This window comes from Buteo buteo, chromosome 2 (assembly GCF_964188355.1).
Source record: "Buteo buteo chromosome 2, bButBut1.hap1.1, whole genome shotgun sequence".
In the NCBI taxonomy this organism is placed as follows: domain Eukaryota; kingdom Metazoa; phylum Chordata; class Aves; order Accipitriformes; family Accipitridae; genus Buteo; species Buteo buteo.
Window position 1 is genome coordinate 40055709 of NC_134172.1, and position 12590 is coordinate 40068298.

The 12590-nt window shown below is 40.8% G+C and overlaps 1 protein-coding gene across 3 annotated transcripts in view; it reads right to left on the reverse strand.

Annotated features, from left to right (window-relative positions):
* Positions 1-4310: 4310 nt before the first annotated feature.
* Positions 4311-12590, reverse strand: part of RFTN1 (raftlin, lipid raft linker 1) — a 96562-nt gene continuing 88282 nt past the window's right edge. For all 3 annotated transcript variants that reach the window (XM_075051863.1, XM_075051870.1, XM_075051878.1), the window contains exons 8-10: positions 11626-11729; positions 10126-10207; positions 4311-6741 (exon numbers count right to left, since the gene is read on the reverse strand). In XM_075051863.1, the coding sequence (XP_074907964.1) occupies positions 6304-6741; positions 10126-10207; positions 11626-11729 (624 nt within the window). In that variant the 3' untranslated portion in view covers positions 4311-6303. The remainder of the gene's footprint in view (positions 6742-10125; positions 10208-11625; positions 11730-12590) is intronic.

Here is a 12590-nt window from a genome sequence, read left to right on the forward strand (position 1 = left end):
GGTGCGAAGCACTTCATTTTTCAAGCATAACTTCCCAGTGCTTGGCCAAAAAGGCCTCCAGCCCAGCTGTAGTGCTCTCCCAAGAAATCATTTCAGCTTCAGTATGCCGAGTTTAGCCTCTAGTCATAACTTTTGTATCAGAGTCTCTGATGTATTTTACAGCTTGTAGGATACCTACTGCCACATCCACGTTCACCTCATCTTACAAAAACCAGTGAGACAGCCTAACTAGGAAACTACAAGCCCTTGCTTGTGCCCAGCACAAGAATCCTACTGTAATTGTTGGAGAAGTTGACTGAACAACTGAAACTATCCTAGCGCTTTCTGAGCATCAAAGAGAAAGATCCATGCTTACTGCTGCTCAGAACAAACAGAACTTAAGGAAACAGGCTGTATTTTCTGTCAGGAAGATGTGACTCTGAGTGATGGACCTTAAAGAGTTGCCTTTTAGCAAAAGTACTGTGAGGAGAGTTTGCCCGTAAGTTTTCATCTTCTCATGCCTGCAGCCTCATCCACTTAGGTTTGTGCTTCTGTACCATGCGCAGGCTAGCATTACTTGCCTCCTCAGCAGTCACTGCAGACCCAGAGGGGATGTCTCATCAAATTCCCTCCTACTCAAATGAGAGGAAGATTCTTTCTGAGTACCCCTATTTCAGGAATGGTTCCTCATTTGTTCACTCTAGAATGTAAATAGGACAGCATGCTTGTCACAGAAAATAAAACCAAGGGGGTTTTGTGTTCACAAAGATCACAATTGACATGTCGGAGCTTGATGCTTGAAGGAAGCAGGGTGTTTTTTTCCTAGAAATGTGCAATACATTGCTATCAGGAAGTACCGGTGCCCTAAAATAAAAACGACGCACTAGGCTCCTGCATGTTTTGACAGTGTAATTATAAAAAGATTCTGAAAAGCTTTTAAATGTTGTTTTTCTTGTGACTTTTAAATCATTAAGTGGATTATAAACTGGTTTACCCTTTTTTCCCTTTAATGCACAGGCTTTCTTCAGCCCACATGATATCTCTTTCACAAACCACTCCTCAGACTTGCACCAAAATGTCCATTTTAACAAAAGGCATTTCAAAACCCTTTGCTTCTGTAATCATCCTCTTTTCTCTCTAACCTCTTTCTGTCATTCCCTGTTACACTCAGGTTGAGTGCTATAGGGCAAGGACACATCTCTCTCAATTGTATGGGCTCACCCGCCTTGAAGAGTAGTAGTAAACACACATGTGCACACACCCCCACACCACCCCCCCACACACATTCTGCACCAAAAGATAGAGGAGAAAAAAATTTCATACCTCCCCACCCCCAAATACCAGTGGCCTCAGTTACTGTTAACAAGAAGTTATTTCTTACCTTGAGCTGTTATCCTGCCAAAGGGCAGAGAACACCTTCATTCCATAATGCAGGTAATGGTCATAAATGCCATTTCTGAGCCAAGAAGCCAGGGAAGTTGCTAGCATCCCCTTCCTCCATAGCCTTTTCCTGTTGACACTTAAGAATCTTTTGGAGGTCTCTTCTTTCTAGAGTTTAGCAGTCTTGTTGTGAAACATCAGTTTCACCTTAAAGTCTATTATTGAATCTGATTCCACCATACATGAAGAGAAAAAAATCCGGGAAAATTAACCTATATAAACATGCTCTACAAATAAATAAATGCACTATTAGCCTACACTGGTGGGAACAGAGAGCAACTCCTGCTGTTCAGCAGCTACAGCGTTGGAGAAATATTCTCATCACATTGTCAAATCATAACATGTAATCTTAGAAAAATGTTTTCTCGTCTTAAGACTTGTGTCATCAGCTAAGGAGCAGCTTAAGGAGAAAAAGTAGACTGTTACTTTTTTTTTTTGTACAACAGAATATGAGGAGTGAGGTACAAGTCCATCTATACATTTATATTTAAACTTAGTGAGATGGTTTTTGTGAGTTACCTGGTGTTACGGCCTTATTGCACTGAGTCGTCTTCTTCCCGTGACTTTTATTTTACCAGTTTGCCTTGTGCTCATCTGGTACAATGAATATGAAGGATTCCTATAGGCTTTGCATTAATTAACTGGAAAAAAAGAGTGGCTATTCAGTTATTCCATCATTTTCGTTAGTAGGGTGCTTTTAGAGTGAATAACAGAAGGCACTTCTTAAATTGACAAGCCTTTCCCTCCACCCTTCAGCGTATAGGTAAGGTACTGATTAGAGTCAACTGCCACATTCAGCACCACAGGCACCCTTCTGCTGATGGAGGCTTTGGCAAGGATTGCCTTTTAAAGCCAGAAGCACATCTCCACCAACAGCCTTGGAGACATATGAATTGCATCTGCAACTCTGAATTCATAGGTGCATTGGTATTGTTAGCCAGCATTCCTCATACTTTTGAGAAGTATTTATCAGCAAGAAATTAGTGTCTGCTGTTCTTATACGCTTCAGTTCTGGGAGGATGAAATTCCTGCATGAAAAGCTGATCGTGCTTTATTTCTGCCCTGTAATTGGCTCCCAGAGGCAAATGTACAGAGTCACAGCAACTACAAAGAAAAAGCAGGGTATCCCAATGCAAAGCCCTTCCCCTGCTCACCTCAGAAACCGAGGCTGATTGATAGAGAAGCCAAATTAGGAAAAAAAAAAAAAGTATATTGTTTTGTTCTTAGCTTCATTTCCATGCATATGTTAAAGCTACTTTGAGCTATTTCAGTTACACCATTTTCAAGTGCACAGATCCAATAATCAAAGAAATTATGCAAGATGAAGTGCCAGTCAAATCGTTCGTGCATTTAACCCCTCCTAAACTCTGCATAAACTTATTTTGATGATGCTTCAACATTTTGGACTTCCCACCCATCTTAGTTCTACCCTTCTGCCCCTGCCCCCCACTGTTCGTTTCAATATAAAACCCCTTTTTGATCCTTCATTTAATTCAGCTACTCCTCTTTGCCATCTTCATTCAGCCTTTGACATTTCTTCATTTGTCTGAGCTGGATTTTCTCCTTTGAACTCATTCCATTTAACAACTGTCACCTTGTTCAAGTGACCACTTCCTCTAAACACCAGCATGTGTAACTCCTTCTCCTGACAGAGTAGCTCACGTCTTCCTCCCTCAAAGGCAGGCAGCTCTCGGGGCTGGTCCACACACGTGAGTTTTGTTGGTCTATCAGGGAGGTGTTCACGTTAAAATGCACCAAAGTGCCACTTGCGTGTGCTGTTGTGCTTTGCTGTGCCCAGCCGGCATCGGTAACACATGGCAGCGCAACCCATCAACTCCTTCCCTAGGCATGCCAGCAATACTCATGGGTGTCTCCTTCCCTTACGAGAGAGGCATGGTAAGATCAGTTTGTATCCTTACTGGGAGAGTCTGCCTAGTTTTGGGGGAAAAAAATAGGTTGGGCTTAAGATGGTGGCTCTTTGTGGGAAAGGAAAGGGCCTGGCTTCTCTCTCCGCCTTCTGCTGGGGGTGACAAACCCTGCTGTGGAGCTGGGGCTTCTCTGGGTGAGAAGTCAGTATGGACTCCTGCCCCTCCCTGCCCCACTGAAGATGGAGGCTGTAGCTCTGCAGCCAACCTCCCCTTTCAGCTTCTCCCACATACGGTCTCTCCTCTGTTGGCATATTTCCCTGCAATTTTTTGGTCAGGTTTACAGATGCAGGAGTTAAGCTCTGGCCTAGCCCTTTCTCTTCTCCATTCAGGCTTCAAATAAGGTGATGACTGCTTGCTTTCACTTCCTTGGCCTCTCTGGTGGTCTTGCTTTTTCAAGCCCCAAATGGCAAAAAGTCAGCTGAGAGAAAACACACGTTAACAGCTGCGGAGTCTTGTTGCTGTGCCCCAAGCCTGCCCTCCCCAGCCCTCATCCCATCTGTAACATCTGCCTACGAGGTGATGTAAGCTCTCTCGGTTTACGTGAGACAGGGACACGGTGAAAGCACGCGCACGACTCCAGACAGCTGAACTAACTCAGAGTAATTCAAAGTCACAAGTTGGAACTGATTATGTGACTACAAACCCAAAACCGTTTGTCCCTTTTAAACTGAAAACCCATGAAAGTTCTCTTCAAATCTTCCCAACCCTAAGCCACTCCAGCACTTACAGGAACAAAGTTTTAAATTGAGCTTTCACTTAAACACGTGCAACTTCCTCATAGACCCCTACATGCTCTGTCAGACTGGTGACGTAAAACCAAGTAGCCAGTTCTCCAGCACTAGTAACTACTGCTAATTCAGTAGTAAGGAGCTTCCCTTCATCACCACTTAAGAGACCCCGAGTTCCTCCTTTTGGGGACAAATTATTGGCAGTTGTGCAAGTACCACAAATAAGAAATCTCCTCATGACCTTTATTTTTCTTTAGTTTTGTAAGCAGTTGGGATCCAGTAAAACAAGGTCAAATTGCAATCCAATAAACACTTTCTATTCCGAAGTATCTGGACAGTTCTTTCTACTGCAACACTTTCTACTAGTAAAATGTTCATTAAATACAGTATATTTTTAAACAAGATTAATACAAAGCTAGTCCTTGAAATAGAAACCGTCAGAAGGATCTTATGCTAATAAAATCTGCAAACAGGTACTTAAAACTGTACAGAGCAGAAACCTTGTAGTTAAGTAGAACAACTGAAACAACCTAATTTTGAGGCTATTGGAACTTCAGTCTAATTTCAAGAAACAGAATGAAATAATTGAAAAATACCACCAGAAACTGAAGTTACTTATATGCCTGTGGTTAAACCACTGAATTAAAAATAAAAAACTCTTTAATCAATGAAAAAAATACCACCGTGCTTTGTATGTGTGAAATCGAATGGTTTAAACTTGAGTGCCGTTGTCCCAATTAGATGAATATTCAAAGTGGTATGATTTTTCCCTTCTCTGCAATGTTCTGCCAACTGTGTAATTTTTAGGCATGGAAGATGCTTTTGAACCACTCTAGGTGCACATTCGATACAGACCATAGTTCTTTGTACAGCATTTTGATTTAAAGACTAAGGAAAATTATCAGGCACAAATCAGTCAAGGGAAAAACCAGCAAATCACTTACAGAGCTCTTGCATTAGAAAAACAAAAAGCAGGGGAATTTAGAATGTATTTCTCATCTTGTTCCCACATTACCTGACCACTTCTAAATAGGGATGAAGGTGGTTAAGAAGAGAGAAACAACTACTTCCTACATTTTTAAGAACACTGAAGTACTTGGAGAACATTGGCACAGAAACTATATTACACATGTACATTCACTTGTAAATATTTTAATGTAGCCCCAAACATAAAAATGTTGGTAATTTTATAGAATTCCATTAGGTATCAGTCCCAAAATATGGTTACTTGTATAAAAAAAAAAAACCTCTGTTAAGGTATTTGCATTTTGTAAGGTCATTTAGTGACATTTGTTGGCCACTGACCCCTGCTATTTGTGTACAATTTCACTTCTTCCTCACAACATATTTTGTAACAGTGATGAAGTGGTGCAAAATCACCTGCAAGGGTCAGGAGGTAACATCTAATTCCAATTTTAGTGAAGATAGCCACTGAAAGACGTACATTTTACCTGCTTTTTTTCCCCCTCTTTTTCTATCTTCTGAAGCCCCCATAACTACTGAGAAACTGTTGTTGGCAAAGAGAACGTAAACACAAGTGAATAGGAAATTGCATTTTATATTGGAATCATCTGCCTCACAGAAATTTACCACGGGGTTTGTTTACCCAGTGTGCCTAAAGTAGGCAAACAATTTGCTTATTGCTTAAAGATCTGCAGGAGTTAATAAAATTCAGAAGACAGTATCATCAGTAAGTATGCAATTTGAGATAAATACAGATAACAGCCATCTTACCTAAGCTTTCCAATTTCAGCCTGTTTAAGCCCAAATACCATTTTCATGACACTAAAGCTTAATGACAACATACGGCACAATAACTTCTCCAGCAAAGTTAGGTGGACAAGAAAGTATTATAGAGTAAAATCTGACCACATGGAATGTTTGCCCTGACCTAGATATAAACCTAGCTTGCTAAGGTCGGTCACAGAAAAACCCAAGTATGTTTTCTGTCCCTACTTTTAAATTTAAAGTGTAGCTCCAGGAGATAGCATAGGGCATTTCCCACTCTGTAAAGTGGACAGAATTCTGCAATTAATTTTTGTGGGTTAAGAAGCCCGGGCCCTGTAGTTACTTAAAATATCAAGATACCAGTGTGCTAAGAAGCAAAGTAAGTGCAATGCCAAAGAAATGCTGAATTGAGCAATGGAGTTAGCGATGATGATTAGCAAAATCTGTTCTTTTGTCTTGGCAAAGTATCAGCAACTCACAGGATTCTTGAAATGTAGGTGTCATTCACAGGAGCAGTCCATGTCCAGCCCTGCCCCATTGCTGCCATTGCAGCCGTCCGATACGGGAGCACAGTCTCCCCCCTCTGTTACCTGATCCACACAGCAGCCAGACGTACTCTGGCTGAGGCAGACCTGCACGTCATTGTCATCAGTATCGTAACTGGCAGGACATATTTCTTCTGACGCCCCGTCGTGATGGGTACCTCTGTCGTTGGTCCCTGCTACCTCGTCTCCCAAGTCTATGACATCGTGCAGCTGCTCTTCTGGATCGGGCTTGGCTACTGTTGAGATCTGTGCTTCTAAGTTTCTTGTGTTCTCTGTGACTTCGCATTCCTGCTTCTCCTCTGCCATTTGCTTCTCCCTAGTACTTAATTTAGTCTTCATGGATTTCTTCATATGTTTGTTGTGCACGTCTTCTTTGGAGAACCTCCAGTGAAACTACAAGTAAGATATCCAAATGTTAAAGACCATTAGAGACAATCTCACATGGACAGTTGCTTTCCTGAGTAGAAATGTTTTTATTATTCAGTTTTAATTCAAAGGCTAGTTTGACCAAAAAGACCTAAGATTAAAAAAATGTCATAGCTAAATCAGACGACTTAAGAGCATTTGAGCCTACACGTATGTATCTGTTAGAGCGGAGACTGTGGTGCATTCTACTTCTGCTGTTTCACATGTCTAGTGGGTTCCTCTCCGCATGCTGTGTCACTGTTGAGGCCTATAGCAACCTGGCAGACAACCTGCACTGTGTGCGAAGCAAGAATATGCAAAGCTGCACAAGTGCAGACAGAGGAAGCAATCCTATGGCGTTATTCCAGTGTTTTTCACCAGGTTCGCAGCAGAACTAACACTATACCCAAGACTATACCCAAACAGTAAAATAGTCTGAACCATTTGTATGAATGTTTTTTGATGAGAAAGCATGAGGCTGCCTCTCGCAGCACTCACCAAAAGACTTACCACAGCCACCATTTCAGAAGAACTGTTTTAACTACTATTATTATTAAAAAAAAAGGAACTAGCAGTACCTTGAAATACTGACTCGACAGGTATAACATACGTAGAGGCTGACAAATATGCCACCAATGTATCTGCTTCATTTGTCAAAAAATAAATGGACCTTCCCAAGGAAAGGCAGACCATATTCCATGGCACTGCTGAGCCATCCTACACGTTTGCTAAGTACATGTAAATGTACACAACCATTTTGTCAGCAGTGCCCATGCTGATAGAAACTCAGGGATGGGTTAGGAGGCAATGCTTGATGGCACAAATAATCTCATTGGGACATTCAGCAGATTCAGCTGTGGTCCAAAAGCCATTTTCTCCAGTGCAACCAGGTCTGTGCTGAGGTTGGTCAAAAGAAGGACTCATATTCATAAATTTTTGATCTAGCTATTTATTCCTTAATCAAAAAGCCATTCAAAACCCATTAAGTTTATTAGATTACAAAGATGGAGCAATGCTCTTTCCTTCTGCTAGCCAGAACTTAATGTAAAAAGAAAAGGAAAACAAAAAAAAGAAACTGGCTTTCACAAGCCAGTTTTGGTTTTACTTGGTTTTACATAGAGAAAGCTATCTTTCACTTAAACTTCATTACAGTTTAGAGAAAGAGGAAAGATAATATCTCAGTTCTAGAGCTCAACTGTTTAAAATTCAGAGACACCTGAATATTTTTTTTTGATTTGCCGAAGTGCTGGGCACCCACAGCTCCCCTTTAACTCACAGGTCTCTTTGACAGAAGGAAAGATCAGGGCCCTAAATGTGATAAAGATCAAACTGTAGCAGGCTCTGTGTGTATGTGCAAATGTATGTATACTTAGTCAGGTATTTATATTGTATTTCACAAAAATGCATACAGCACTTTTGTATAAAGTGAATGAACACCATTACCTCATCGCTGACTGAATATTGCACTAATAAGAGTACTTCTGTCTTACTAAAGAGAAAAATAAGTTGTACCCCTCCTTGCACGTTTCCTTTTCTGTTCCTCTGGCTAAACTGAACAGCCATTGGTTGCTGTGCCTAGGTAGGATAGATCAGTTTCCAACACTGCAATGTCCTTTTTTCATCTTATCAGCCTATTTCCCTCCTCCAAGAGTTTATCTATAAATATTTTAGACATGGCGTATCACAAGTTAGCAAAATGCTGAGAGCCTGTGACATTGTATGTGCAGAATATTCAGCAACTCAATCAAATGCTAGGTTTGGCATCTTTGATGTGACTCATAACAATCACTTACAGACGTTGAACCAGTCTTACATTTCTTTATATAACTATAATCAATGTACCCCATTTTTCCTTGACCTTTGGTATGAAAATGTGCTGCAGTGATATTTGCCCTCAAATACGTCTGTATATTTAATGCTGCCAACGAGTAAATCCTTTGTTTTCTCAACCAGACATTGTTAAATAAGTTTTTATATTCCCAAATGAAAAAATTTAAACAAAGTTTTGAGTCATCTGGATGCTATGCATTTGTTATTATAATAGAAGAAATCAGTATCATACTAATTTCTCTATTTGAAGACACACAATTGCTTCTACGTTCCCACCCTTTCCATTAAAACCACACAAAGTGGTAGGAAAAGAATGACCAAATACAGGCACTCCAACCCTCATCCCAAGATCCCTTTAATCACCTGAAAACAAAGAGAAAAAACAAGAAAGATGGGCTTTGTAACACATTCACAGAACACTCTGGGCTCCAGCTTCACTAATGAGAGAGGGTAAATCCTAAATCATGCTCCCAGCGGTTCTTTCCTAACTTCAGTCAGTTCAAATGCTCTCCTGGTCTCCACTGTATCTAAAAGATGACTTTCACAGAACCTGGCTCCAAACCAGTGAGGGCTTTATAGATGAAAACTATCTGTAGTTACCCAAAATGTTGGGTAAAATGCTCCTAGTGCTCAGCTGTGCTTAGCATTTCCAATCTCCTACTCCAGCTCAGTTTCTGCAGGGCCTCAAGCGCACCACTCCTTCAGGTGACATTTGGCTAGCCAGCACTCACGTAAGTGCACAGAGTTAGAATAAAAACAAGCCTGTATTAATTAGCAACCTTCTCATCATGTGGTTTCAGAGATCCTTTCCCTACTTCATCTGGCTTTTCTGATCCCTCTGCATACTGCAAGAGCAAGGCAAATTCAAGTACTATAGGAAGGTCAGCACTTCCCCAGTTTCCAGTTTAAACCAGTCCTTTTATTTCCCTCTCAGCTGTATGGCATGACAGGTTTGGGCAGGGGCTCCCACAGCTACACGTTTAAAAATGGAAATGGCAATACATACATGTATACACATACACGCATCATTAGCTGTCAGCTACATTCTTGGACAATTTAGCTGGATTTGGGGGACTTTTTTTGTTAAATTCTAGCAGAATTCATTAACAGTCACACAATAGAAACACTAGCCAAGATCAGGCCTGTGCCGTGCTAGGCTCCATCAATACACGTAGCAAGAAAGAGACCAATTTAAATAGAAAAGACATGCAGTAGGTGAGAGAAAATTGTACTGGTTCCACCTTGCAGGCAGTGAACGTGAGCAGAGAATTCTAGGTCATGTATGGAAGGTTTATGGCCCAGCTGTAAAGAGAAATCTATATCTCTTCTGCTGCTTCTCTTCAACAGAGAATGAAATATAAGAGCTTTCACATCATTTAAGAATTTTTTGTTTCTCTCATTTGAATAGTTCAGTTCCTTGTATCTTGCTACAGTAGCACAGAAACACTGAACAGGCCATTTTTACTTCTTTGGGAAATCAATTACAATGTTAAAATACCTTCAACAAAAAACAAAAAAAACCAGGAACTCAAGGTTATTTACCTTAGATTCTTTCTTCTTTGCTTTCTGGGGCAAAGAAGGTCTCTGAAGAAATACAATTTGCTTTGTGGATAAATTCCCCTCCCTGAAAAGAAACAAATGCACACTCCTGAGAATGAATTAAATTCACATCCAGCATCATTCAAAGTGAAACTCCATCTCAGTCACTTACCTCTGCAGGTCAAAACAACAAACTGAAGAATAACCTAAACATTGCCTGTCCCCTGTGTCTTTGAGCAGCCTGGTATTTAGGGGGAAAAAAGCGCAACTGTTCAGCCTGATAGAGCCTGTCAGACTGTGACATACTTCTGCTGAATGTTTTAGCATTAGTGTGTGAACACAGAATAAATTGTTTGGAGCAAAAAGCAAGAAACCCGAGCCCCATGATGCCTGTGTGTAGCAGCATCTCAGCAACACCGGAGTGCTCCCTCCCTCTGAGGCACCCATCTGAACGGGGCTGGGTGCTCCGCACGGGTCTGTACCACAGTAGGAGGCACAAGCAAATGCCACCCACCAGTGGTTAGATTGGGTGGGTGCCCTCCTGCACTGTCAACCTGACTGGTGTTACTGAAGTTATAAATGGGATACAGAAAGCTAGAAGAGATAGAAAATCATGTATACCTTTAAGAGACAGGGCTTACAAATCATAATTGTGATTTTATATTCATTCCTATATTTAAACATATATGAAAAACTTAAATATCGTTTTTCTCCCAGCACAGATGGCCTTTACTTTTTAGGTTTTTATGTGTAGGAGTAGTCTTCATCTAGATCTCATAAAGAACTGGGTATATTTTCACTCTTTTAAGATAAAAAATCATGACTGATTATATTGGTGTATATATAAAAATATATTCCTCACCAGTGAAAATTCAGAAAGTGCTATCTTCATGACTAACAAGTGGGATGATTGTTTTTCACCACAGTTATGAAGAGTATTTTTAAGTGACTTGCATTTATAGTTAAAAACTCAGACTATCAATAATAGCAAAGTAGACCGCAGAATGATTATACATGCAAACAAGGCTACTAGAGTAATGATACACCACAATCTCACATGGTTCTTCTCAGCTAGACGGTGTGTATCAGCAGCATTAGACAGACATCGATTAAGAATAAAATTACTTTTCTTCAGGCAGGCAACATGTCACTCCAAACATTATCACAGGTTTTGTCTCTGCTCCAAGAGTTGCTACTAGGAAATCCAGAGTGGGACTTTTACAGTCAAGGAGTTTACAGACAGGCAGAGACAATACCCAGAAAATTCATGCAGAAACCGCACTGCCGCCTTGCAGTATTTTGCCCACCAGACACATGCTTCCTGCCCCATGTGGCTTGTGATGCTCAGAAAACCCAGAGAACAGCTGCAGCAGGGCCTGCAAGGGCAGCTACTGCGCACATGCAAGGAAAACCACACTAACTGCGAGGAGAATTGCTTGTATGGACTGCGGTGCTCGTACAGCAACTTCCCTCGCCAAAAGGCAGCACCCACCTCCTACCTACCTGTTTGTCTTCACAACTGGAGTAGGAAGCACGCATGTCAGCTGCCAGCCGTACACGGCAAGGGAATTCAGCAGCGGAACGTAATCCGTCTGCACTTCAACTCCCTAGGAAAGAACAATCAACAGTTAGCATTATCAACTGGGGTGTGACATTCAGTCTGACAAAAAAACAACAACAAAAAAAAACAACAAGAAAAAATACATGTGTGGGTGCTCTGGGAGGGAGAATGCGTTTTTGTACTAAAGTGGGTCATTTTGTATGTTCAGCTAGGCAGGAAGGAAAATGTTCAAAAATATGAGACACAGGACCTGTACATCACAAACTGTTAAATGAGTGTTTAAAATGGTAGACATATGTGATCTTGTTTTTACACTGCCTGAGTCATCCATCTAGCTTTAGATGATTCCAGATCTGAACAGGACAAATTAATTGTATTTTACCAATTACCTCCTCCCAAGCAAAAAGATATATTCAAGTAGTTGAAAAATGACAACATTGCTTTGCCTGGATTCTGCACTTGTCTAGGCTTGAGTAAATCCTGAAGATTTGTACTGAAATCAGTCAGGTTACTCTGCCATGACGGATCAAGAGCAATATAGCCAACAACAACATAAATAGAATATAAGTATAGATCTATTCCTTTTATCACCCCCAAATACACATTGCTTCCTTCTTATTTTGAATCAGGAGATCTGTGGGTGAGACCAAAAGCATTGCCTTTCAGTGCAGAAGTCTGGCTCCAGCTGCAGATCTACCCAGCAGAGCCTTGCTAATTCTCTTTCTACCAAATGGTAGACCCTGTAATTCACACAGAAAGAACCACTGGTGATTTCAACAAAGATTGCTCCAGTGAGGTGTCTAATTGCCAAGACTTCTAGTAATTTAACAAATAGATGTTAAAGCATATTTACTAGTTTTTAATTTTAATAAACACAAAGCAGGCAAATGGTAACTACTAGTCTCTA